The following is a 23,279-nucleotide window of genomic DNA, read 5'->3' as shown; positions in this document are numbered from 1 at the left end:
TCAGAGCGCACTCGCTGCTCTGCTCTCTGTCCGCCTGCATGCAGAGCGGGGCTCGAGGGGGCGGGGCTTCCAGCGCTCACACACACAGTGCGCTGGAGACACGAGCACGAGCTTTTGAACGTCCGTCCTTGGCTTGGTGGAACAAATCTCTCCAGTTGATATGAATGATGACGTGTAGTCCAGTAAAGCAGCAGTTTTAGGATCCAACAGTGTCTGAGTTCTGTTGCACACGGTCCCATCAGGCCACCTGATGCTTGTGTCTGTTCAAATATATATTTTTATAGTTTGAAGTTAAAAGGTTTGAAGCTGTAGTTTGAAGCGTGTTTTGTATGTATTTATTTATTTATATCTATAGTATACTTTAAACAGTTAATAATATTGTTCAATTTGAAGAAAAAAAAATTGCCTTGGCAATAAAAAAGCATCGGTTCAGGCACCGGTATCGTTTTAAAAGTATCGGTTTAGCACCGGTATCAGAAAAAACCCAAACGATACCCATCCCTAGTCATAAGTGTTGTCTTTTCCTTGTTTGAAAGGCAGCATTACAGTGACGCCTACAAGTATGTTCCAGCTGTTCCATTGTTTATCTATTATTCTATTTATTATTTACTATTTGCCTTTACCCAAACATAACTGATCATTTATCAAAACTCTCATTGTGTAAATATGTTGGGAAAGCACCAATGGTCAACCCTATATTGGCAATATCGTTCGAGGTATTTTGTCAAAAATATTGTGATATTTTTCTCCCTTTCGTCCAGAGGGATATGGCCTAGGAATGGGTCATTAGACCATATCCCTCTGGACTAAATTACAGTGGATGAAATGACACCACAGAACATCATCAGTGTTGAGCGAAAAACCTTGTACCTCCATATTTCGTCTTTAACTTGTCTCATGCTACTGGTCAGTCTGGTAATCTTTACAGACATTTCAACCAATCAAAAGGATTAAAAAGCGCTTGGGACTTCCCGTTTCCTCCTTGGCGCTGCGCTGCGCTGCGACCGCTGGCTCTAGGTGGTCTTGGACAGATCAGTCTCGCCTGGACCTGGTCGCTCAGTTAAAACTAAAGAGTACCCGTTCTTCACGTCACTCTGATGTTAATGATTATGAGTGGAAGTGTTCGCTGAGAGCACTGGCGCAGCTTGCCAACGACGTGACCTGAGCAGCCGTTCTAAAGAATATTCCAGTATTCCGACAATCGCGGGTTAAAAACCTTGTAGCTCCATTTGAGCTTGATTTAGGGGAAAACATGAATAATATAATGACACATGAAAGTATCTGACACATACCAATGTTGGTGATGCAGTGTTTCCTGAAAAGTAAATGTTTTGGAGACATCAGGTTTTCTGCCCAACAGCAACAATATGTAGAAGTAGCTGAACATCAGCTTATGTTCCCTTAACTAATAGACCTGTGTGGGAACCTGGAATAAGTTAAAGAATATATATATATATATATATATATATATATATATATATATATATATATAGTGTAGCGCGTGCACTTTGGAAGAAGAAATAAAGGGTGTGCATAAGAAAATGGCACTGTTATTAACTAAACACTCCATATTCAAAACTAAGGCTTGAGTTGCACGCGTTGGCATCAAGACACATCACGACGTGGAGGTCCTCTGCAGCAGAGTGGAAATAATAATGTGTAAAAGGCACGCGGAAGATAAGAGATCCTAATGACACCCAAGCATTCAGAGAACGTAATGACATTCATAACGGTGCAAAGAAAAATTGTAGGAATGCACATTCCTTGTGTCGACTCTTTTCTCCCCGTACCGACAAGATTATTGATGACTTGTAGAAGGCCGTTCTGTGGTCCTTATTCTGTGTGGGGCGTCAAGAGTTCAAGCCTCTGTCTCTGCAAGCCTCTGCCCTGCTGTAGCACCCACGAGCAAGGCACCCAATCCCTTTGAGTTCCAGGTAATAATGACCCTCATGTTTGAATTTCCAGTGGAGCAAAGCAAAAGTAAGTCTCCTCTCGTAGATGGATGGATATCACTATGTTATCACCGTCATATACTGCAGTATAGTTCCTCTCATCAGAGGATGCATTCAGAAAGAGACCGCAGGCCCTGGGTAGGGTTCCCCGCCACACCAGAAGTCCTCTGGTTGAGGGATTTCAAGGAGCCACGCCTCCTCGCCCTGCTGCTCTTCATTGCTCTTTCCATCCGTCCCACCCTCGGTCACAGTTTGCAGGGCTTTGTAATAGTGACAGTCCCTTCCGTCGTCTGGATTGTACGGAGGGGCTAGGATGTCCAGGAAGGCGGCCGGCCCTTCCACCGTGTCGATCTCGTGGAGGTTATCCCGCAGAGGGGTGAGGAGGCACGGCCCGCTGTCCTCCGAGAACTCGGCGACCGAACGCAGCACGGTGTGGCGCAGGGAGGCCGTCTGGAACAGAGCCAACGGGGGCTCGAAGTGAGGCGGAGCGGTGCCGGGGGTCAGGTTATCCTCCAGCTTGTCAAAACAGCGGAGGCTCACCTTCCCATAGAGAACCTGAACAAGAGACAGGACATTGCATGGATTGGTTACTTCTGGCTGCTACTCCTAAGATCAGTATCTGCACGGATCAATCGAGTTGATCATGTCAGTTTAACGTTGATGTCAATTCCTGCTGACCCCCATTGTTCACGGTTTCTAAAAATGTACTCACATTTGATTTGCATTAGTTTTGAGGTGATGTGTAATGTGATCAACTTATTTAAGAATCTACATGACGTGAGCACGACAACTGAAATAATAAAACTCTCTTTTTTTGGACACATGGTCCCTCGACAACACATTATTAAAGTGGTGGTTACAGTGACCCCCCCAATTTAGTATTCTAGTTCACATGCCTCGGTTTTAGCAAAGGTAACGCTACTCAATCCAAAGAGCATGATGAAAGGACATAACAATCTAGGGTGAACCAAATATTATGATGAACCTCATTAAATGTCGCTTTGTGCGCTGAAACACGGGCTGGTGAGCATGTCCTGGCTAGCTGCAGCTAGCTTAGCTTAAACAAAGTAAGTTAGGGTTAGCAGGAGCACAGAGTGGGTCGCGTGAGGCCATAACACAACAGACATGAGGCGTAAAAGACCTTCAGCATCCCGTTCATGCCCGGGTGGTCGTGCAGCGGTATGGAGGCGCCGGTCCTCAGCAGGAACACCCCCATGCTGAACGCCTCCGTCTCGCAGATGTGCATGTAGGTGACCGGCGGGCTGTGGAGCCCCGCTGCCCCGGAGCTCGGTTGGGTTTTCCGGGGAGCAATGTTCAGGTCAGCAGCCCTGACCGCGGTCACTAAGGATATTAGTTCACTCTGCTGGTCCGCGGCGAGCTTATTGTCCCCGTCAGCCGACGACGTTAAGCCCCTAAAGGTGATGTCGGCTTGCTTTGCTATTTTCTGAATAAGAGGAGTTTTGTTGTCCCGCGGCATCCTGGCTGCAGAGTGAAGGGACTAACGGTTAGCGGCGAGTCTCTGGCACTGCTCCCGGATCTCCGTGATAAAAATGCCTTGCAAATCCGCCAATGTTAGCAAACGTTCTCCGGAGCAGGACAGCCAGCGCTAAAAAAAGACAAAAAATAAACTTTAATAGAAACAAAATGCAATTCGTGGTCGTAATGTCTAATTTCACCCCGAGATAAGAGCCCCCCTCCAGTCATTTTCCACCGACTCGCCTCCTCGTCAGCGCTCACGGAGCATGCGCGCGAAACTCAAAGCAGCCTGGGATCTGGAGTTTCATCACAAAACGTACACGTATTCACGTAGACACAAACAGTGAAGCACCTCATGATCAGATCGCATTTGATAGAAATGTGTGTGTCTTTGTGCAGGATTGGGCCCTTTACTAACATAATCAAAACGAAACAAAACTAAGTTAGCTTGCATTTCAATGAGACTACATTTCCCAGATATCCAAGGGATGGAGTTGCAGAGGGAAAGGCCAGACAGGCCATTGAACTCTCAGCCCCGTCTAACTTCACATCCTCCCTTCCTGCAGAATTCTCCCTTTGAGATAGCTTAGTGATTTTTCATCAGAGACCAAGGCGTTGAGCCCTCAGACACCTGTAGCTTCATTTCTGTTAAAAGAGGACTGCACTTGTAGAGGCCCCTAACACACACTGCATCTGTTCTGAACCTGCACGACATACAGAATTTAATTAAATAAACTATTAAATAAAAATAATTATGAACGAAAAATCGATCGAACAATAGATGACTTTATTCCCATTCGTCCGTCACACTGTCTACATGCTAATTGCAGCATCGTTACATTGTGACACTGTTGTGGGTTCATTCAGGTTCCTTACTGCAGAAAACACAGAGGGTCTGTTTCACCAAGGAGTAATGTGAGAGATAAACAAAACAGTTTGTTCCTCACCGGAAATCTTCAAGTTATAACAACTTGGGGTTTTATTTTCATAGTTCATAACTATTGGTTCATGGCGCCCCATCTGCAGGACGACAGAACAGTTAAAGTGGACCATGTGACCGATACAAAAACAATAAAGGTGTGATTAAAGGAATACTACGACTGTCTTCCTGTCTACAGGGGTTGTCGAATTAGAAAAAAAAATGTATATGTTGTTCAAGGAGGCATAGACAAAAAACACATTTATCATTACATTTGGAGGACTTATAGGGATTCATCGGTTATACTCACTGATTGCTGACATCAGCATCACCAAAAAGAGGTCAGACGGGGCAGAAAGACAAGACAGACAAGCAAAACCATACAAATATATATTTTTCGGGCACAAAAAGGATCAATTGCAGGTGGCTGGAGGGGCTTCGATACTGGGTCCTGTGTTATTTTGGTCGACACCTTAAAGGTATTGAATACTGATACCCCGCCCAGTGTGCTAGGCACTTATGTGTGACTTCATATACTTGCAGCCTTTTTGGTAAACTAGGACCTATTCCTAGTGAAATTGCTGTGTTCCCAGATATCTCAGCACCTAATTACACTAACAACACACTAATTTGTACATTAAGCCATAGGGTCCTTTTAAACATAGAGTTGACACATCAGGAAATGTTCATATGAATCATTTTTATAATGGTCGTATGGGTTACGTTGGCATTGTTAGATGTCCCTCTGATAGCACCAGTTCAGAACTCGTACAGGTCATTATGGAAGGCATTTCATCGATGAGGTATGAGGGCACACCACCTTTTAAGGGCACAGGGCATTGTCAGGACCCTGAACATGTTATGAGACAATTGCCTCAGGGCACACACATGAAAAAGTTCCCCCACCTCCACTACATAAGAGCAAGACAGACAGAATGTATGGTTGTTTGGCCTCCTTCTGTTGTCGTTTGTGTCTCTTTGTAGTTGTTTTGTGTGTCTTTGTGGTAATGTTGTGTCTCTTTGCAGTCCTTCTGTATCTCTGTGTAGCTGCTGTGTTCTTTTGTAGTCATCCTGTATTTCTTTGTAGCTACTTTGTGTATATTTGTAGTCATTCTGTATCTCTTTGAGGTTGTTTTGCATCTCCTTGTAGTTGTTTTGTTTCTCTTCATGGTTGGTATGTGTCACTTTATGCTTCAGTAATCCATCCATGTCTAAGCCTCACTGACTTTCAGTCGAGAATGTGAACAGGGTCCATTCGCTATCTGTGGAGAAGCCAAAAATCTGTTGCCCTATCAGACTGTAGTATTGTCCTCTTCCTGTCACTGCCTTCTGAAGCAGAAGAAAGGAAGTATGGGTAACCCAACAACAAAGCACAGGGCTGAGTCACTGGCGTGTGTGTGCGTGCGTGTGTGTGTGTGTGTGTGCGTGTGTGTGTGTGTGTGTGTGTTTGTGTGTGTGTGTGTGTGTGGGCGTGCTCACATTTAGCTCAATTGAACATTTGGCACACTTGTTGGTAGGTTTAGGTTTGAGTACCTCTTTCATGTGTGTCTTTGTGTGTGTGTGTGTGTGTGTGTGTGTGTGTGTGTGTGTGTGTGTGTGTGTGTGTGTGTGTGTGTGTGTATGTGTGTGTGTGTGTGTTGTGTATGATGATTCTGCATGACAAGTGAGGGAGACACAAAGCGAGCTATATCTCCTTGAGAAATAATGAGGCCGGTTCATTACAGGTTCATACACACACACACACACACACACACACACACACACACACACACACACACACACACACACACACACACACACACACACACACACACACAGAAGATGAGACCACGTTGCTTAGAGACCCACCGTCATTTGATAAGGCATGTGAAAATGTTTAATCCATTTTAAATCCCAGGGGGTCAGACCGACTGGTAGTCTATGTAATCATCATTTGTTCAATTCTTTATTCTGCTCTCCACAGATTTGAACTTTAGGCAAAGAAACTTTTCTTCGAGGTCCTGGTGTCGACACAGCGATCAGCTGAGATAAACCTCTGTGGATGGAGCTAAACACGTTTTTAGTAGTAATGGCCAACACCACCAGTTTAGTAGTTTATTCAAGTAATATCAGGGTGAATTGTGTCAATACTTTTCATGATCAAAAATACCTAATGGGGTGTACACAATCCCTATCCCCAAAGAGTATCATTGTGGAGGCTTCTATACTGCTTATGTATGTATGTTCATGTTCATCATAAAACAAAAAAGTTTATATCCTTCCCTAATGAAGACATTTTAAATATTATATAGGCGGAGGCTTTAAATAAGCCCAGTTGGCTTTTTGTCTCTTCCTGCACTGTGATATTCACTTATCTCTGTCATGATTTTTCTTTTATTGTTTGAATTGTGCAAAATAAAAAAAGTGATTGTTTCCATTCTGCCCAATTAAAACTTATTTTTGCTTGACACACACACACACACACACACACACACACACACACACACACACACACACACACACACACACACACACACACACACACACACACACACCACTGTTGCATCTCGTCACATGATCAAACATAGATTTGACATTGGACAATATCAACATACATTATATTGCATGTCTGTATATGACAAAAGTACAGAAGAAAATAGTAATACTGCAAAATAGAAATTATTAATTCGTTCAAATACTTTTATATAGACTTACAATTTAAATCAACTTCCCAGTACGAACACATGAATAGCCCTCATGTAAGTCATTAGGTCCTAATAGTTGTCAAATGCACTAATAGCTGTATCCAGTTATTTCCCCTGCCCGGTCATGTGAATGAGCCTGAGGACGGGGGCTGGGAGGCGGGGTGCTTCTCTCAGGGCCCTGTGGATACGGAACATCGGCAGAAGAGTGTAACAAGCTGTTGCACTCTGCTGTACTGCTGTTGCCAAACTGGGTGAGCTCATTATGTACATCATCATTGTTTATAAACTGTAAAAGGGACTATATAAGTATATTAATAGCAGGAGGCAGAGCACAGTGAGCTCAGCCAAACATAGCACAATGACCTGAGTGAAGGTCCTGTGTTTCTCCCTCTTTACACCGTAGTTCTACACATCAGTTGCTCTGACTCTAACAATGGCACACATGGGTTTTCACTGGAGTCAGTTAAAAGTCCGGTGCGTCTCACACAGAAACCTGAGTATGCCTCGTGTGTCGCTATCAGAGTCCGAGGGGCACTGACCAAGCGTCGGTATTTGACCAGTCGGGAGTGGGAGCGGCTTCTCTTAAGATATGCAGCAGTCCTGACTTTCCTGGAGCTGATTTCCTGAAAGGGCATCCCGAGTTTAAGTTGCATAAAACAATATTGTTTGAATTATGCGTTCACTGAGGACGAAGTTGCAAAGACCCCCGTTGTCTCAGACCGTATTTGCATTTGCTGCCACTCCTCGGAACATAAAGCCGCCATTATTCCCCAGCTGTTTAAAATGTGCATGACTGACATTGCAGAGAAGTCAAGCAAGCTTCACCATGCGGTCCTCAGAGCTGCAGCCAAGGAACTCTGAATGGAACAAGTGATTCTCCTCCTGTCCACAATTTTCATCGCAATATACAAACGCATTTGGCGGACACACATATAACGCTGATATGTATATAGACCAGGGAGAAGCCCTGGTGTATATGTACACAATCATTCAGGTATGCACAAATATACAAGTGTGACTGGACATTTGCACACACACACACACACACACACTGGCAGACATATGCACACACACATTCCTCTGTCCTCTGGAATCAGCATATTGAAACAATGAGACAATGATAACAGCTGCTTATGGATCACTTAGTGCGACCAGTCAACATGGCCTTTGTGTTCAGTCAATACGCCGCCTGTTCTCTGTCATCAGAGTTGTCATTATTTCGCAGTGTGTTCCACGGTTGAGAACATGAGGAGTCTTTTATTTGTTGCCCCTCTGTGGCCTCATTGAATCAGGCCATCGTTGAGAATGAAGCCAACTCTGTTGTCCGTCAAAGACCGCAACAACCCGCGCCAGATATGAAAATTCATCAGCTTGCCGGAAAAAAGAAAAAAAATGTCTGCATAACTTGAATTATGGAGACAACGCAATGCTAATGTTTGTTCTTTCCATCAACACAGCTTTCTTCAGACATAGCTTTTCTGGGGATTCTTCTAGGTCCCTCAGTGGACCTAGAAGATGTAAATGTAAAACTTTGTTCTCTGTGCATTCTATAGAAAGGTGCTCTTGGGGGGCTGTTGATGCACACACATTTTGCCTTCGTCATAATATATAATTTACTGTATGTTTCCATGTCAATCAGTATGTATTCATGAGAAAGGCCTCTTAAAGCTCCATACATACATTGTTGTCTTGTTGTGAGTGTAACACTTTGGTGATTGTTCACCCAACAATGACGACTCAAACTAAAGCTGAAAGACTGAAAGCTGAATATTTTGACCTCTTGAAGTTCACTCGGCCGACATTATTGTTTTTCGGGGGCTGAAGCTTAGTTGTAAAAATGGAGTGAAGATGCTGGTATCATTTGAAGCTGGACCACCTTGTGAATCTATTGGTACCAATCATGTCAGGAGGAGGCTGAATAGGCTCAATGTTGGTAAGGGAAAAACTGGCATGGCCATATTCACATTGGTCACTTGATTTCTCACCTCAAAATATATCGATGGAAATGGTTTCTATTGGAACCCACAAATTCCCCCTTTACAGCCACGCCCACTTCATGATAATCCCATGCAGTTTCGGGCAAAAATCATGCAGTTTTTAACATACAGCATGAATTTATTATTTTGGCCAGTTCTAAAAATTGTGTATTCTAATATTTTTGTCCCTAAATTGAATTAGAATTGCATGTATTAGGAGCGGGATCCAATGAGCTCCATCCAATGAGCCTTTCAATCTCAGAAAAGGCAATTCTTGTAATAATCTCCAGATGTCAGATTTCGATACCAAATCACAGAATGGATTTTTCTTTGGTGTTCCTTGAGGTCTTGGTGTCTTCGTGTGGTATTTTGAAGGTGTTTTTGATCATTTTAAATAATTCTCAAGTGGTCAAATATGGTTCAATTTAGCACCAAATCTGTGGAAACAATTGTACCAATTGTGTGTTCACTGTGAATAAGAAACTAGACAGTTCAAGGCGGGCATGACAGAATACATTTAGGAACCAGTAGTGTTTCATTTTTCATATTTCTGCAACAAAACCAAACTTTCCCGTTTTACATTAATGAGGATTCTCTTTGTGTATTCAGTGTTTGTCTGAAGTTAGAGAAGAGGGCTTGTGATGTTTGAAGGTCACATATGCCTTCATTCATAAATCTGGATGTGAAAGAGCAGCACCTCTCCATGGTAACCACCAATGAGGTGCTCTTGAGCAAGGCACTAACCCCCAACTGCTCCAATAGATCAGCTGCAGTTGTACTAGACTAGACTAGGTGTGAATATGTGGAACTGTCTGTGTGAACATGGTGTTCCAGAAAAAGCACTGTGGAGCCTTATATGCAAAATTAATCTATGAATATTATTACAATTATTATATTTCTAAAGGTTTAGACAGCCATAGCACCATAGATTTACAAGAAGTGGACGTAGTCTCCTTGATGTCACCGGCTGGTTTGTGGACTACGGTTTTAAAGCCTCAAGTTCAGCATTTTGGCCGTAGCCATCATGTTTTTAGTGACAAAGGCTGAATAAGACATTTTTAGGCAACCAAAATATTACAATTACCTTTCAGAAACACTGTAGAACTGACAAACCTGTGGTCTCAATAGTTTCAAATGTGTCTCAAAAGTGTACAAAGTTTACTGAGGGAATAAAAAGACCATTAGAAATAATTTAGGTTCAAGGCACTTCCACATTGGCTTCACTTTTCAGAATGTATTTTTATATACATACATTGTAAGTGTGTGTGTGTGTGTGTGTGTGTGTGTGTGTGTGTGTGTGTGTGTGTGTGTGTGTGTGTGTGTGTGTGTGTGTGTGTGTGGTCAAGGGAAACATTTTTTAAGAGTTGGTGTTGGGAGGGTAACTTTGAGAAAAATGCTTGCTGTTCAGCTCTGTTTGAATTGGTCTCATCATTCCCAGATGAACTGATCCAGCTGCTCCGAGTTGACTGGACCTTTACTATCTCATTTATCAAACTGAGATCTTTTTTTCTTTTTTAGCACTTATTTCATTATGATTTAAGTGGTAGTTTGAGTGCACATATTCTGAAAGAATTTTCTTTTGTTCTAGAAAATTCTTCACGTTCAGTTCCATTGTAGATGTCCACTTAAAGCAATTAACCATTGTTGGCTACTCTGATACATATGCCTGTGGGAAACAGTGGCTTGTGAAAACACATCTCCACTTCCAAAGCTGATGATGAAATTAACTGCATCTCTATCAATCAGGGCCCGGAGGAGTACGAGTAAAGTGTAAAACAATGGGGCGGAACCAGGCCATTCGTCACTGCTGTTGCTGCCTTGATAGAAACTATTACCTTTGTGTAAACGGTCTGACTCCAGTGGGTTTCATGGCGCCGTGTGTTGTACTGAGCCGCGTTATTGAACACTTCAGGGGCAAATCTACAGCCTTTATTCAGACATGCTTTTCACTCCGTAAATTTGCCGCAAATTCACTGCAAATTTGCGGCGGCCTCATGTTTGAATAAGTCTTCCAGGTCGGGAGAAGTAAAATGTCTGTAACACTTCAAACATTGGACAAGTGTGATCTGAAAGCTGTTCAGTGCTGACAGAAAACACATACACACACACACACACACACACGCACACGCACACGCACACATCCATTTATTATAAGAGTACTCGTGATTATGCAATGTAGAAGTGCCTTAAACCTGCATTCTCTCTACTGACCATCAGGGGTCGACTGCTCTGGTTGTTAAAAGAAGTCTGATTGTATTTAAGTCTATGAGAAAATGGCTCTACTTCTCTCTTGATTTATTCCCTCAGTAAACATTGTAAACATGAGTTTATGTCTCAATTTCTAGTTTCAAGTCTTCTACAATACAGCATGATGTTCATTTAGTGAATTATGCTCCATTTAGAGTCAAAGAGACCATAAGGCGGGGTAAAGTTTAGGACAGGGCTCCCTTGTGATTGACAGGATACTGCGTAAAAAAGTGTCTTATTCTTGCATCACTTCTGGTTGTAAAAATAAAAACAGATGGCGACGGCCATTAACCAAGATGGAGGCGGCCAGAAACAAAGGCCAAACTCAAGGCTTCAAAACCGTAGTCCAAAGACCAATGGGGGACATCACAGTGACATAGGTCCTCTTGTATTCAGTCTCTGGGGGCGAGTAGAGGTCTGGTCAGCTCGCTGAGTCCACACCTCCAGATGTTTTCCTCCTTGTAGTCTTCAGCTCCAGTGGGTGCTGACTCAAGTGACTCATCGCTTGAGGATATTTGTAGGTCTTCACGCAGACCCATCCGGGGATACTAATGCCGTGTTCACACCGGACGCGGCGCGAATTTGCGGCGCGACCAGATTACATGTAAAGAAAAATCCACAGACGCGCTGCGACGCGAATTGACGATTTATTCGCGCCGCGGCGAGATAGATGCGTTTGAGGCCGCGCGAACAGAACGTTTGACCTGGGGCAAACAAAGCGAAGGACGCGGCGCGAATTCGCGTGAGTTGAATTCTCCCAACTCTGGCGGAGAAATCGCGTGACGCAAAGTTGCGGCAGCCAATCAGCGTTGAGAATCAGCGTTGAGAATCAGCGTTGAGAATCAGCGTTGAGAATCAGCGTTGAGAAGCTCCGCCCGTCACCACCGCCGTCTCCCCGTTTCTGAATGAAACTGCTGCTGCTCCGCCTGAACCAGCGCTGACAGCGGCTTCATTGAGACGCTGTTGTGGGACTACGGATAATAGTATGAACCCAGACACCATGGAGTTTGATGTTCCGACATATGTGGAGTTTACACAAAAAATATAAAGCAGAACTGGTGGTTATTTCCATGGTGGATGGCGCGTCCGGTGTGAACACGGCATAAGGGGCGTTACACGACTCATCACATGTGTGGTAGTACTCCCCATCACCTGCATATGTTGATGTGCAAAACTGCATAGTGTTCCCCCTGAAAGAGCAGCTTTACCTTACGACTCAGCAGGCTGGGCTGCTGATGGCTCTTGATAGAGATGCTGCAGTGCTCCGAGACAAAAATGTATGAATGTATTCCCAAACCTGTAATGATTGTTTTCGTAAAGACCTCCATCCACACTCAAGTATTGGAAAGCGAGTGAATCTCTTTGTTCTCTCTCCGTTGGAGACAGTGGGGAAGACTGCGAAGTGAGCGAAGTGAGCGAAGTGTCAGCCTCCTCGTGCTCTCTGTGATGCTGTGTTTCAATGGTTAATGGTTGTTCTCCTTCACACACTTCTTCCAAACAACATTTTGTCCATCCACCCTGTACGTCTGCCACTCCAGTGAACTCCCTGCTCTGTACTGAACACAAAGGCATGAGACTGACATTGATCTTCTCAACAGAAAAGGCCAATGAGCATATTACCGAAGATGTGGATAAATGATCGCAGGAGCTCCTGAAAACCGTCCTCTCCATTTTCCTTTGCCAGCATTGCCAGATTCAGCAAATCTCAAGACTGTTCTGAGAAAAAAAGAACGCTTGCATAGTGCGAGCCAAATATTGCCAGCGGACGTATTGCGATTATTTTAGTGTGAGCGGTGAATGGGGGAGGGCTGATCGGAGCTACTGTAGAGTCAGCAGAGCGGCTATTGCTATGCTAATGATCTGCTCATCACATTCAGCAGCCGGAGGTTCTTCTCTGACACCGACCCGCTACAGCTGGCCTTTCCTGCTCAATGGCACACAAAGAGGCAGCTGCAAATACTGTACACTGGAAATAACACATCTGGAGTGCAACTATACTTTGGCTGGTCATCGTTGACCCTTGACCTCTCGCAACAAAATTGGTTGGTTGGAGCATATGGGAAATTGGTTGCACAAAATGCAAAATACTTTTCTTTTATCTTGATCAGCTTGCAGTGGAATAGCTTCTTTCTGTTGGTTATGGTAGTGTAATATTTTCAAAAGTTTGTCATATTTATAATGACCGACTACCTCGGAAAGCTAAACGCACATCTCATTTGCTTTTTTTCAGGCTGGAGTTAGCTGTGAGAAATATGGCTGTGCAGTTGATTTGTCAGGAAGCTGTGCCTCTGGTTCTCATTGCACACATTGGCTTTACACTGTGTCCTCTGTGCTCTCTGTTGTACTGAACATCCAAAATGGAGCTGCTTGTTAAAGAGTTCATACAAAAAATACAGAGCAATACTTCACAAGCTCATACACAGACTGTGTGAGGTGTGAGTGCACTTACAGATGCAAATAGGAGCAGACAGCGGCAGAAGCTCCTTTCCAGATGAGGATGCATGACAGTATATTACTAACAAATGAATAAATAAATATATTTTTTTTATTAATATTTTAATTTTAAAGTAATATACTTTCATGCATCCTCATATGTTTTTTTTTAACGTTTTGGTTTGTTTCTTTACCTCCCTAACCCAGTCTGTCCATCCAAAGTCTGACTTTTCCAGATCACACAAAACAAAGTTGAAGAGCTTAACCAGAGTGTTTCATATTAATGTCAGGGAAATTCAAAATATTTTGTCAAAATGTAACCTCTGACAGTACACACAATATTACAACCCAGACTAAATGTAGCTAATCGTTCCATTGACAGTGCATACAGTTGATATTCTCTGTGCAGCCTTTCCTTTTTCAGGAGTGCAGCCTCTCACCAGGAGTTACATGAAACTCATTTTGCCAGCTGAGAATAATCCTTTATCGCCACACTGATATGTTTCATATTCATTGTCTTTTGTCACAGAGAAGACATCGCATTTTAGAAGATTATCTTGAAACGAACCTCAAGTTGAGAACCCCCCCCTTCCCTCCAGTGGAGGGCTGGTTGTGGACCTTGAGGAGGGGGTTGAGTATGTGTGTCTCGGGGGCAGGAAGGACCCACCTCCTCCCTCCTCTCCCCAGCCTCCCCCCCTGGCCAGGCCCTTTGTTCCCTGATGATGTATGAGACAGCATCTCCCTTGGAGTACCACAGGAACACGACAGCGGAGCAACAACGCTGTCCCATAATGGAGACTGATGGGACGGCTCCTGCTCTCTTCACTTTGTCCACTACTAAGATTGAGCTGGCGCAGCACTCCAGGCTCCTACGGGGCCCTTGGACAGCTCCGATAGGGGCCCTCGTAAGAGAGTTCTCAACCTGACGGCAGCTCACGTCTGTCGGCCGCGCTGGGTCCCGCCACGGCCTGACAGGTGGATGGATGGATGGATGACGTTTGGATGGACGGGGACCTGCGCAGGTCTTTGTGGGCTGGGTGACAGTGGAGGAGAGGTGAGGGGGAGCCTGGGCCCTCTGGTTCCTGTTGGACATTCCTGAGATGACTTTCCTCAGAGCCTTCACACGGACTGAATGCCATCAGCTGAGGGCGGTTTGGTTTCTGTCTGAAGATGTTACACAGATGCAGAGCAAAACACTCAGCAAAGAAGCTACTGGACTTTTTTTTTTACATTTGCTATGAAACACAATTTGTGAAACTGGGGCCCTCTTTGTTAAAACACACTAAAAAAGCAAAGCCATAAAATACAAAATATCTTTCATGTCTTACGAAAGCGATCCCTTCATTCAAAACTACAAAACCTTTTTGTAGTTTTGTGTACTTTGGCAACGCAGCTTTACACATACACACAAAATAAATAGCTCCTTCCACATGCCAGCTGCCAATATGAAACACTATTATCTAGACACATTTAATAACTGAAGATGAATATAGTTTCTGTATCGTACTGCCAAACAAGATACAGTATATTGCAATTACAGTTATCTCACTCCAAAACATGTCTCCATTGTCCAGCTGAATCCTATTTATAGTGTCCAAAATCTGACTTCTAGCTGACCTCATTGGTTACAGGCGTTATCACAGGTGCATTCTTGACGATTGAGTGTGGTATTTCAATGTCACACACAGGCTTTACCTTTTGAATGATGTGTCTGGTGTAAATAACTGTGTGGACAACAAAAGTGGTCTTCAGTTTTTAAAAGTTTGAGATATTAAAACAATATTACTTTTTCTATGGTGTTCCTCAAGGTCTTGGTATCATTATGTGGTATTTTGGACTTTTTTTAAAAAATGCAGTGAATGAAAGAATATAAAGCACAATATGGCCGGCTCTTTCTATTACAATGGTGATATCAGAAACCGAATGATAAAACTAAACCTGTGCTGTACATGTCATCCTGCATTGAGTATAATCTAAAGGCCATTGTGAATTTAATGAACATGTCTGCCTTTACCAGCAACTAGCGGGACTTTAGACGTGGTTGTGGCTCTGATTTGGGACCAAATAAAGAAAAAAACGGCAGACCTTTTTGTGTTTGCCGTGACAGTCCCTCTTGGCCCCAAAGACTAAAACAATCATCACAATTAATATAATGGTCCACCTTAATGGGGTGGATGATGAGGAAAATGAGGACAGCGGAAGACAGGAAGAAAAGGAGGGAGAGGAGAGCAGCATGTGTTTGTCCCAGAGGTGTGTGTGTGTGTGTGTGTGTGTGTGTGTGTGTGTGTGTGTGTGTGTGTGTGTGTGTGTGTGTGTGTGTGTGTGTCGTATGTGGACAGATCATGACTCATACAGGAAATAGATTTTATGATTTTTGGAGGCTCAATTATTGAATAGATAATACGGTGTGATATCTGAATAACGTCCCTACACAAAGCCTTGACACACATGCACACAAATGTTTCCCGTGAATCATTTCCTGTGATAAAGCACACATTCATACATGGAGGCAATGGGAGATTTTTTTTTTTTAGAAGTCTATGTGTGTTTTTGAACTTCGGGGAGACGGTGATAGTTTTCATACTCATGATCATGATGATGATGTTCCCTTCTTCCCTTTTTTTTTCTGAGCGCACATTTCAGCACTGTGAGCAATTCGCAACCACGCGACCTGCCGAAAATGACCACAAGCCTGCGTTAGCCATAGGGGATTCAAAGAGATGACAGCAAATGCATCAATATGTATACAAGGTTGATATTTATTCAATATCCTTTATCATGGCTGGACTTTGGGAACATTTTAATGATGGTGTTTTACCAGTCAGTCTAGTTGAACTTAAAGGATCTTTGTTGAACTTCAATAAGGGGAGGTTATGACTGGTTCACTGGTTATGACTGATCATGATATATATAAAAAAATAAAAGTATCAAAGGTGTTTAGTCATTTCTCAGCAGGTACAACATTTAAGTGGAACTTCATTGAAAGAAAAATGCTAATGCAGTGCTTAACAATAATTATAGGCCTATTAAATTGACATGGTGTCTTTTTTCCTCAAGGTAGCCTATATAAACAATTTAATAACTTAATATTCTTCATATTTAAATATGTCTGAAAGTTTCAACCTACCTGTGCCAGTTTGGACTATTTCATCTAGCCACTCATGTTTAAACGTTAGGCAGACCTTTTCCTGGGGCGCCTGCTCTGCCTTTCTTTTCGCCATGGTAGCCTATAGCTGCTGGAGCAGGGTCCGCCAAGAGGAGCCTAAAGAGCGCCGGGCCGAGCTCATGTGGCGCTCTGGGCGAGCTTCACTCCTGGCGCCCGGAGGAGGACAGCGGGGGTGGGGGGTGCTAACGGAGGCAGAGCGCTAGCAGAGGTACAGAGAGCGCATGTCGAGAAACGGGACGCTGATTGGCCAAGAAGACTCGACACATCAAAGATCTTATTATTGCGAAGATGGCAACTCCTATCTCAGAAACACTGGCGCAAAAAAGATTTTTAAGCCCTGAAAAAAAATCTTTTGTGCTTCATGTCATCTCCCTATTATTATCAGCTACTTAATAACGGGCCGCCAAAGTTTGGTTGCAAAGAGTCTATTTTCTGTCTCATTATTTTTTATGTCGTGCTAATGTCAATCTGGACTTTGAGTGTGCAGGGTGTCCCATTGGACATCCAGACAAAAGTAGGCTACCTCTTGAAGAGAGATCAGGGTGCACTGGGATGCAGACAGTGAGAGGTAATAACAGCAGGCATGCCACCTTGAAGTGCGGCCACCAGAAGGGACACAAACACTTTTGCAAGTGTTCAAAAATTTTAATTTTAAATTATAACTTTCCAAAACGAACTGTATCACACTGTCAGCAATACCCAGAGTCAATTCATAATGGTTATGGAGAACATAAACTATGGCTGTATACCAGAGGGGCTACAAAACATGAGATGCGGCAAGCTATTATTTGACCTTAAATGGAGTGAAGTTGGCATCTTTTTACACTTCAAATGTTGTCTTTGCCATAATGACGAACAGTGTGTCCGTGTGTCAGGAGGGGAATCCACAGATAGAAAACAAGGAAGTGAAAGCGACTGAACACGGCCAGCTCATAGGTCACGGATGATTGACAGGGCCTTGCTCTCAGTTCTTGAGTATGTGGAGTAATATCTTGCTGCTAAATATAGTCTTCAAATTCCACCATTCCATGACATGTGTGCATTGGTCAAATGTGTGGGAACGAACTCGTAGGATGTTTGGATGAACAGTGACAGTGACGTTAGGGAGTGAGTATAACAGGACCGCAGTGAGTTGCAGTCCATCTCAAATCTGCTGCTAGGAGATATCAAAACTCAGCGTAAATGCCAGAAAACAGCCTCTACAGGCTGAAATGTTTATTGCACACTCCAATACAAAATGATCAGACAGAAAGATTGAGAAGTTACCAATAGAGAGGACTGTGTCTCCAAAGGGTGAAGCGGAGCAGGTTCACTGAGGGGCAACTCATCCGTGAAGATTTCATGAGCTGCCGATTTGGTTGTAAATAGTGTTTAAAGTGTTAAAGTGGAGTGAAAAGTGAACTGTTCGAGGTCCTTTTCTGTTCATCTTCTGTTCATATTGGCAATATAGTTATTATCTCGTCATCCTTATAAAAAGTGGCTTGATAAGATTTCAGAATGCATCAAAGTTTACTCACAAGATCAAAAAAGAAATATTAACAGAATGTTTGTTTTCAAAGAAATGTGTGCCTTACTAGCCAATCTTTACTTTTAAGAAAATCATTTTAGCATTGTCTGAGATTGTTTTTGATGCTGGATGATGTGCTTTTCTTATGTCTAAATTCTAAATTCGCTTTACTCAAAGTCTCATGCATTTAAACTTGTGAAATGCTACAATTAGCTTTTATGAACTGAAAACACACTGTGAAAGAGTTAAGGTTCCATGACGAAAACACGTTAATTTACTAAATGAACATCATGCTGCATTGAAGAAGACTTGAAACTAAAGATTGAGACATACAGTCATGTTTACAATGTTTACAAAGGGAATAAATCAAGAGAGAAGTAGAGTCATTTTCTATAGACTTCTATACAACCAAACTTTGTTCAACCAGCTTTACGTTACCAGGCTGTCCTGGTGGCAATTGTGGAGAATAATTTCTTTCTTCAAAGGTTTTTTTAATTTAAGGGGAATGATGTGTTGAAGTAGGTTTACTCAATTCACAGCATTCTCAGGCTTTTACTGTAAGTGATAATTGTTGCCAATAGTTTGTTGCACTTGACTTCTTGCCAACCTTTATTTCCAGAGGACCACATTTGTCATGTATGGCTCCAGTAAGTTGCAGTAGACTTTGCGTGGTGGCAGTCTAGCCAGTACTAATTTAATTTGCAAACATAGTCCTTAATGCAGGTCTAAGACCGCATGAATTCACCCTGACCCTGAACCCTACACATTATGGATATGGAAAAAAAATACGTCCACAATGGTGTTGCAATACATTTACTATGATGCCTGTTCACTTTTGACCATGTGCAGGGAGTTTCCTTGGCCAACTCATTTAATGCAACACCCAGTTTTGTAACAGAAGGTTCACCCACAGAGTGTGCTCTGTGTTTACCCTTCAAATGGCAACAGTCAGACTCAGTGATGTGGAAATATTGGCTATGGATTTGTTATGGTCTCATTCATCTCTTCACTTCTCTCTCTCTGTATTCACTCACTCTCTGATGACATCAGGTCATCTCCACTAAATGACGGATCATTCCACACCACAAACACCAATGTGCTGAAAGTGGACCAATTTATCAACTCACATTATTGCTCTGTGTGTGTGTGTGTGTGTGTGTGTGTGTGTGTGTGTGTGTGTGTGTGTGTGTGTGTGTGTGTGTGTGTGTGTGTGTGTCTGTGTGTGTGTGTGTGTGTGTGTGTGTGTACTGGTGGGTAGAGATATAACTGTGAAAAACTATGACAAACAGATTAATCTTTTTCTCCCTTCTTCTGATCTCTCTCTCTCTCTCTCTCTCTCTCTCTCTCTCTCTTCCTCTCTTAATGAGACCTGGATCCGCATTCACCTGTTTAGTTAACGACAAGTAAGAAGATCTGCATGGTTAGTTTTTACTTCAGGTATAATAGATTGTAGCATGTTTTCAAAACAAGGAGACTGTAAAAAGTTGCACATGAACATGTTATGTATGTATTTTCAGATTTGGCTCTGACGCTTTGTGGCCTGTCGTAAAGATATTCTAGTTACAGTGCGTGTAAAAAGTGGAACTTTTGGACTAGATCTTCAAGCCAGCATTCTCTCTCCTGACCAGCAGGGGGCAACTCTGTAAAAAGAAGTCTGATTGTATAGAAGTCTATAGAAAATGACTCTACTTCTACTCTACCTTATTCCCTCAGTAAACATTGTAAACATGAGTTCATGTCTCAATCTCTAGTTTCAAGTCTTCTTCAATACAGCGTAATGTTCATTTAGTAAATTATGGTCATTTAGAGTCAAACAGACCATAAAGCAGGGTAGAGTTTAGGGCGTTGGCGTTGTCACGTCTGGACGTTTAACCCTCTCTCAGTGTGTTTGTAGTTAGAGCAAACAGGTTGGAAGAGTTCAGTTGACAGACAACAATGCACAAGTATAGCTAACATATTTGTTTCACACTTTTTTGGGAATTCAGCAAATAAAAAACATCAGCATTACCGGAATATTACTGTGAAACGTATACGTACTCTCCAACACAGTGGTTGAGGCAGCAACATCTGAATATGGCCTGTATATTGAAAGAAACTTACTTGCAGTGCTTATATAGAAATGCATGTTCTGCGTTATTAACTGTGTATTTTCCTTAAAAGCAACTTGGTACCGGGACGAGTTGATTGTTTGATTTCACTCCTGTCAGGACATGAAGTGTACATCTGGCATTTAATGCCAGATGTAGCGCACCAGATGATGATGATAACAACAGTACTAATACTATTAGGAGGAAGGTGAAAATTGATCATCTAAAAAAGACAACAAGCACTTGATGTTAAAGAGAGGAAGTTCAAAGGCTTTGAAAACCAGGAGGGCGGCACAGGGGTCTATTAGAGCCTTCATAACATGATGCCAGTTGTGACAATGAAGAAGACAAGGATGAAGAAGACGAGGACGAAGATGACGACAGTGATCCAGTACCATATCTTCTCCGGCACTGTCCTGCATGATCTCATCTCCATCATGATTGTTCAGCTTGTGTCCAATGAGCTGCTCAGCAATGTGCTCTGTCGGCTGGCACCATCCAGTGGTATGAAATCTTCCTTGCAGCTCTGGCAGCGCTGACGAAAGCCAGTTCTGTGTTGCAACTGGGTGTGAAATTAATGTTTGGTCAGTGGCGGCTGGTGGATTTTGTTTTTGGTAGGGCCATCTAATCAATTTCAGCAAACATCCCAGTATGATTCAATGCAAAAAAAAGTTATTACATTACTACTTTGCAGTTAAAAAATACTTAACATATATTCCAACACCTTGACATAATAAGGACATATTATGAATACAATTCAGTATATATATATATATATATATATATATATATATATATATATATATATATATATATATATATATATATACGTACATATATATATATACATATATATACGTATATATATTTACATATATACGTATATATATGTATATATATATATATATATATATATATATATAAGTATATATATATGATACATGTATATATATATATATATACATATATATATATATATATACATATGATCAGAATCAGAATCAGAACCATTTATTGCCATGTATGCTTTCACATACAAGGAATTTGTTCGGGCGGAAGGTTCATACATTTAACATTTTGACAATAAACATTTAACAATAAACAGAGTGCAATAACGGGGAGCATGAATATTTACAAATAAATCTACAGTAGAATATCAAATTAAAGTTTAAATAAAGTGCACAGTCAACAGATAGCAGTACTTTAAGGCGGGATGTAAGGGGTATGTGAAGGTGACAAGAAAAGTAATTTTACACTTGATTTCAAATGTATTGGTAAATTCCAACGTAAGAGCTGTGTACAAAGGCACAAAAATTATAATTATGTTAGCTTACTCCTCGTTTGCATTAATAGCATCACACACACAGAGCCAACACTAAAGCTGCGTTCACACCAAACACACCAAACACAATGCGATTTTCCGCGGCACGATTTGTCGCGGCGCGATTTGACGGGCTTCAGTTTACTTGCGCGAGTGAAACAAACGCCAAAAATCACACCGCGACAAAGGGGGCGTGGCTTATCGCCATCGCTTCTCTCCATGAAAAAGAGTTCTCTTTTCCGCTATCGACCATGGAATAAATAACCAGTAGTTCTGCTTTATACTTGTTGTGGAAGTCCCAAAAACGTCGGAACGTCAAACGCCCTCGTGTTTGACTTCATAACATCATCCGTAGCCGCACACAGCTCGGTGAATTTCACCGACTCCTCCAGGAACTGCGCCTGGCTTATCTCCGTAAAAACACCGTTACCGTTTCTGCCATCAACCATGGAAATAACCACTAGTTCTGCTTTATACTTGTTGTGTAAATTCCACATTCTTCGGAACATCAAACTCCATGGTGTCTGGGTTCATAATATTATCCGTAGTCCCACAACAGTGTCTGAATGACGGCTGCTACCAGCGCTACTTCAGGCGCACTAGCAGCAGTTTGATTCAGCAACGGCAAGATGGCGGTAGTGATGGGCGGAGCTTCTCAAAGCTGATTCTCAACGCTGATTGGCTGACGCAACTTTGCGTCACGCAATTGTTTCCGCCGGAGTTGGGATATTTCAACTCGCGCGAATTCGTGAAATAATTCGCACCGTGTTTGGTGTGAACGCAGCATTATGCTAAATTCCTTAAAACATACATATTTATTACAACTTTAACTAACCTTGTGCCTCTTCGGGGAGTGCTAAAACCGTTACGGTTTCTATTTGTATACAAAACTGACCATATTTTCCGTAGCTTTTCGACTTTAAATCCGCACACAATGCGATTTCCTTTTAAACTCTGCGAGCCACCTTCAAAATATCTCATCTTAAAACACACGAGAGACGAGCACAAGAGACGAGCACGAGAGACGAGCACGCAGATATCCTATTTTACAAATATTACTGGGTATATTCCATAGCTCAAAAACACAAATATTGACAATTTGTACAATTTGTTAATATTATTCTTAAAAATAATTGGTGGCTCAAGGTGGGTGGGACCAGGCCCCATGGCCCTTTATTGGCCGGCCGCCACTGTGTTTGGATACACTGAAATAAAGAAAACCTCATATGAGAGCCGTGTTGCCCAACAGTGGGACACAACCGCGACTTCATGTGTGTTGTAACTCTGCTGCCTGCTCTCCCCGGATACTAGAGTTTACCAGGGCGCCCATTGTCAGAGATGAAGGTAGTATTTGAAGACCAGAGTGTAAAGAGGAACTTAGAAGGAAAAGAAACACTGGATGTGTGTCTGTGAAGCTCTGAGGGCTTGTCAGATGTGTACCTTTGCTCCGACACACGGTCCCTGTGAAGGCCTGCCAACCAGCTGACCACCAAACATCAAACGTTCAGACA

General features: G+C 42.5%; 1 protein-coding gene across 1 annotated transcript; it reads right to left on the bottom strand.

Annotated features, from left to right (window-relative positions):
• Nucleotides 1–2,066: 2,066 nt before the first annotated feature.
• Nucleotides 2,067–3,429, bottom strand: adoa (2-aminoethanethiol (cysteamine) dioxygenase a; the record flags this gene model as incomplete). The annotated part of the gene is made up of 2 exons (XM_079237538.1): nucleotides 2,067–2,507; nucleotides 3,094–3,429. 2 exons carry the CDS (start codon nucleotides 3,427–3,429, stop codon nucleotides 2,067–2,069), a joined length of 777 nt encoding a protein of 258 aa, XP_079093664.1.
• Between the last annotated feature and the right edge of the window lie 19,850 nt (nucleotides 3,430–23,279).

The sequence above is a fragment of the Taurulus bubalis genome (genome assembly GCF_910589615.1).
Source record: "Taurulus bubalis genome assembly, chromosome: 2".
Classification (NCBI taxonomy): domain Eukaryota; kingdom Metazoa; phylum Chordata; class Actinopteri; order Perciformes; family Cottidae; genus Taurulus; species Taurulus bubalis.
This window is presented reverse-complemented; position numbering and strand designations above follow the sequence as displayed.